The 5,045-nt window shown below is 60.0% G+C and overlaps 1 protein-coding gene across 1 annotated transcript; it reads right to left on the minus strand.

Annotated features, from left to right (window-relative positions):
* Positions 1–1,495: 1,495 nt before the first annotated feature.
* Positions 1,496–5,027, minus strand: LZTS1 (leucine zipper, putative tumor suppressor 1). Its single transcript, XM_009884349.1, has 3 exons — positions 4,677–5,027; positions 3,442–4,263; positions 1,496–2,161 (listed from the first exon to the last, which is right to left on the minus strand). Exons 1-3 carry the CDS (start codon positions 5,025–5,027, stop codon positions 1,496–1,498), a joined length of 1,839 nt encoding a protein of 612 aa, XP_009882651.1.
* Between the last annotated feature and the right edge of the window lie 18 nt (positions 5,028–5,045).

Here is a 5,045-nt window from a genome sequence, read left to right on the forward strand (position 1 = left end):
GGCCAGGACGCGCCGGGGCGGCGCGTGGGAGGGTGCTCGGGGGCAGGTTCGGAAGGCACAGACTGGTTTCTGTGTGTCACCCTGGAGGGGGTGAGGGATGCTGAATTTTGCTGCTTGTGCACAGCTTGGAGCCCTTGGCCGAATTTGCGATTCGGGACCGTGCAAGACCCACGGCTGGTGCCCAGCTCGCCAGTGGGTAAGCAAATATATTGCAGTAAAAATACCATTGCACCAGCACAACGTGTTCCCGGCTGGAGACCTCCACCCTGGCAAGCTGGATGCCAGCGGATGTCCTCCCGGCCCGTGGGGGGACAGGAGAGTCACCGCTGGTGATGTGCAGTGGAGCCTTGTTATCCACTTGCTGGCGGCAGGAGGAAATTTTAAGAGCTGGGGTAGAAAGCAAAATGAAAGTGATTGGTTTGGGTTTTTTTAACCAGCTCCTGCTGCCGGGACCCTGCGGACATAAGGGCACGGGAGGAGCTAAGGCAGGCGGCGTTCCCGGCAGGGACGGTCGCAGTGAGTGAGAGCACGTGGGGTCAGGGGGCAAAACACAACCCATTTCCCCCTCCATTCTTCAGGTCGGACTGTGGCTTGGAAATTTCTGTTAATTCTTAAATCCAGTTGCCCGTCTGGCAGCTGGAGAAAAGGGACACGGAGCCCTTGTCCTTCGGAGGGGGGAACACCGGGCTCGCCATGGCTGTGCCGCTCCAGGAGGAGGGATGTGCCGCCGCGGCCGAGGGACAGGAGGGGTGCGGGGTGGGCTGTGCTCGTTAGTGAAAGGTGATTTCGGTGGGGGTGTTGGCTGTAACGAGGTGGGGTGTGCGTGTGTGCAGGTTGGCTCCTTCCTGAGGCACTAGAGCAGCCGAAGGACGGGAGAAGTGGTGCCGGACGGCAGGAGGCAGCTCCTCGATCCCGTGGTGCTCTGGAGGTTGGCACCGACCAGAAGAAGGTTAAGGAGGTGTGAGAGCAGCACAGAGCTTCCTCCGGGCTGTGGGCAGGGAGAGGCTGGAAACGTGCCGTGGCCGATTCCTCTTGAAGATGGTGGGAAAGGCTGTGGTGTCCCCGTCCCCAGAGCTGTGCCGTCATGGGATCCCTCTGAGCCCGGAGCAGAGCATCCCCTGGGAGTTTTGCATCATCTCGTTACCTGATGGGAGATTATTTGCTGAAGTCCTGTTCCCTGACCGCCCCCGTCGCCAGCTTCTCAGTCCTACAAGGGGGCAGAAGGGATGCTGCGAGGTGGCAGCGGGGGCGAGGGGGAGCGGCTGGCACGTCACCACTGGCACGAGTTGCTTGTTCACCTCTGTAACACGACAGGCGACGGAGGGCACCGCCACGGTGCGACGCGGGGAGGGGAGAAGGGCTGGCGAGCTGGCCAGGCCACCAGCTCTGCTAATAAATACATGGCTCATCTGAACTGTACAAGGCGCAGGGCAGCGCTTCTCACCTGGAAGAGATGCCCGCCGCCGAGCTGCAGGCAGGAGAAGGAAGACCTGGCTCAGATCTCGGTGGCAATGATGTCCTCGTAGGGGACGTCGGCACCGGGTATGTCCAGCTCGATGGGCTCCTTGCCGTCTTCCCCTGCGGCGAGCTGCTGGAGCATCTTCTCTAGGTTCTGGTTCCTCTTGTACATGTGCAGGTAGCTCTGCTGCAGCTGCTTCTGGTAGTGAATGACCTTCTCCTTCTCCTCCTTCCACGTCTGCCGCTCATGCTGGAAGCTGGAGGTCATCTGCTCGTTGTTGTCCCGCTCAGCCTTCAGCTCTGCCCTCAGCCTCTCCACCTCTCCCTGCAGGGCTTGAGCATCGTCCACCACGGCGCAGGGCCTGGCCACCTCCCGGGCTTCACTCAGCTGCTCCTTGAGGACGGCGAGCTCTGTTCGCAGGTCCACGATTTCCTGCTCCAGCAGGTTCACCTTCTCCCTCAGCAGCTCGGACTCATTCTTCTTGCGCTGGAGCTCGTTCTCGCACACCTCCAGCTCCATGGCTTTGGTGCGCAGGGAACCTTCCAGGTCCTGGGTCTTCATCTCCAGCCCTTCCATCTTCACCCTCACCTCCTTCAGCTGAGCCTTCAGGCTGAGGATCTCGGTGGTCTTGGTGTTGAGCTCCGTCTGGGACTCCTTCAGCTGCTGCTTCAGGAGGGAGATCTCCCCCGACTTCTGGCACACCTGCGGGGAGGGACGCAGCACCCGAGTTAGGGCTGAGCCTCGGAGAAAGCCCGCAGCACCCGCGGTACCCCGCGCAAACCATGCTGGGCACAGCCGGCGTTTGGCATGCAGACCCCGGCCACGAAATCCCACCCAGGGAGATGCCCCAGCACAGGGACCAATGCCCCAGGCTCCCTGGGGGGGCTGGAGGGGACCCCACCCTCTCCATGCACCAACAAGCCAACAAGGAAGGCTGCTGGTGAACAGCCGCAATGATTTAATGAGGTGTGGACACTAATAGTGTTGAGGAAGCGCTCAAGTCTCAGTACCCCAACGGCCGATGCTGATGGCTCATGCGGTCAGTTAAACTTGCCGAGCCTGTCTCGTGAGCAGACACCCCGCTGCACCCTGCGAAATCACAGCTGGGAGCAAAGCACCTAAATCCCGCTGGAGCATCCCGCTGGAGCCTAAAGCGTGGCCGGTACAGCCGCTTCCCGGGATGGCTGTTGGGGGTTCAGCATCCAACCCTGCGGCTTTTGGTGGGGCTCTTGAACAGCCGGGAAAGGTGGCTGGAAAATGCAAATAAACTGGAGATACTGAAAGCCCTATGAGAAATCCTCGCGTGTGAGGGAGCGGAGGCGAAAACTGTGCTCCTCGAAGCACGCCGGGCAGCAGCTATGCTTCTCCCTGTACAGCCGCAGTGAAACGATTCCGCTGTGAGTTACTCGGGCGGGTGAGCGGGCTCCCTTCTGAATTTTCAGCAGTTCAACGGTCTTTGTTGAGCGATACCCAATCAGTGAGAAAATTACGCTTAAGCACTGAGTGGAAGGTTTTACTGCTCTCTAATAAACGGCCACGGCAAGCCCAAGCAGTTCCTATTTACACACGGGAAGGCAGCTTTACTGCTCCTCTGGGGCAGGCAGCCTGGAGAACCCTGCGCTGGGGGTTGGAGATGCAAAGTTATTTTAATGACTGGGGATTTTATGCAGTAGTTGTTTCCTTATACGATGTGAAGTGCTGAGGGGTTAAGAGGGGCAGTGAGTCACTCAATTATAACTTGCAGAGCCTCCACGTGACAGACCGGGGCTCTCCTCAGCTTTAATATCTGTCTCCTACAGCCTGGGCTTACTGCGTGCGCCATCTGCTCTGCTCAGACCCTCCGTGGTGCTGCTGGATGCAGGTGTAGAAATGGAGAAGAGCTGCGTAATCTACTGCTGGTGCCGCAGCTAACGCTTTCCAAGCACAACGCAATGTCGGCATTGGCAGCCCCAGATATCTCTTGGTGCTACAGTGCCACTTACCTCCCACTGGGTCTCCTCCAGCGCCGGGGCGAAGCTGGTCTTCTCCTTCTCGTAGGACCTCAGCTTGGTCTCCAGCAGGTTTTGCTCTTTCATGAGGTTCTCCAGCTCTTCCCGGAGCTGCTTCTTCTCCTGCTGCAGCTGGAACACCTGGAGGTGAAGGACCTGCTGCGTCCGCTGGGTTTTCTGAGAGGTTTGCTTGAGCTTGCTGTTGCATTTCTGCTTGAGGCCCTCCAGCTCTTCCTTGCAGCGCCGCTGCTTCTCTTCATAAGCCTGGCAGGAGCTAACTTCCTTCTCCTCGAAGCTCGACTGAAGCTCCTGCAGCTCTCCCTCCCTCTCTAGCAGCTTCTGCTCCAGCTCCTGGATGGTGGACTCATCTGTGGAGATGGGTGAACGGATGCAAGTGGTCTTCTCAGTGGCGTGGTGGTGAGGGGTTTTGCTGGGGTTGAGGATCTTGTTGCCCCCGTCGGAGAAGGACATGGCCTTGAGGCTCATCATGTTGCTGTCCTGGATGATGGCGCACTGCAAGATGTTGTGGGCCGAGCCCCCGAAGCGGCTGATGGGTCCCATGGGTGTGACGAGGGGGTCGAGCTGGTAGCTGCTGCTGGTGCTGTGGGTGGGGAGGCTGGACATGGAGTTCCTGCCGGAGTCGGACAGACCCCCCGAGCACAGCACCGGCTTCAGCTCCTGCTCCTTGGCTTTCTCTGAGGGGTGCAGCTGCTGGGAGAGGTGACCCCCATTCTCCGGGGAAGAGTGGAGGATGGCGCCGGACCGGGGCAGCACCGGCTTGAAGGCGGTCGGTCGCGCAGCCGGCTTCTCCGTGCCCTGGGGAGAAGAGCAGAGCCCGTCAGCGCAGACCGACAGCACGTCATCTGTTCTCTCCATCCCTTCCACCCCCAGGGATGAGACCCCCATGGCGGGGATGGCTCAGGTCTCCATCAAGGGCTGAAAGCTCAGGAAGAGCTAAAACTGCCTCTGCTGGCTGGCGAACGGCATGTTTGGGAATGAACGGATATGGACCGTATCGCTGATCTAAATCCCCAAAAGCAAAGGGTGGCAGGGTGCCCTCAGCACCTCCCCGCTGCCCCCCTCCTCCCGCTTCCTCAGCACAAACTGTTGCTTCTGAGCCTTCTCCTGCACCAGGACAGCCCTGCGGTGGGACCTGCACCCGCTTCGAGGGCAGATGCCCTCCAGCAGACACCCCCCCAACTTCTGGGGCCACCGTCTCCCCTACTCACCACTTCCAGCTGACTGGGGAAGGGCATCAGCTTCTGCGGCGTGGGCGTCCCGAAATCCATGCCGCTTGTCCCAGCTTGGCTGCCCAGCTCCCCGCCGGCAAGCGAGGTATAGTCCGCCCGGTGGGAGCTGTGAGATTTCTGGCTGACCTTGATGTAAAAGAAGTCCTCATTCTTGCTGCTTTTGGAGCTGGACTTGTGGCCGGAGTCCTGGGAGAAGCCGAAGCGGAGCAGCCCGTCCGAGTACCTGTTGAGCTTTTTCAGGTGGGACGACTTGCGGAGCTTGTACTGGGAGGCTCGGCAGTGCTTGCTGTGGAAGCTGTGCCCGGAGATGAGGCTACTGACGCTGCCCATGCTGCTCCCGGGGGGGGG

This window comes from Charadrius vociferus, unplaced genomic scaffold (genome assembly GCF_000708025.1).
Source record: "Charadrius vociferus isolate BGI_N301 unplaced genomic scaffold, ASM70802v2 scaffold1044, whole genome shotgun sequence".
Lineage (NCBI taxonomy): Eukaryota > Metazoa > Chordata > Aves > Charadriiformes > Charadriidae > Charadrius > Charadrius vociferus.

Bases quoted from the DNA above. Each gene is read 5' to 3' on its own strand.
- LZTS1 (XM_009884349.1), bottom strand. From the start codon at position 5,027: ATGGGCAGCGTCAGTAGCCTCATCTCCGGGCACAGCTTCCACAGCAAG. The intron at 4,264-4,676 runs GTGAGTAGGGGA...TCTTCTCCCCAG, and splicing joins TCCCCAGTCAGCTGGAAGTG to GGCACGGAGAAGCCGGCTGC. The intron at 2,162-3,441 runs GTAAGTGGCACT...CCCTCCCCGCAG, and splicing joins TGGAGGAGACCCAGTGGGAG to GTGTGCCAGAAGTCGGGGGA.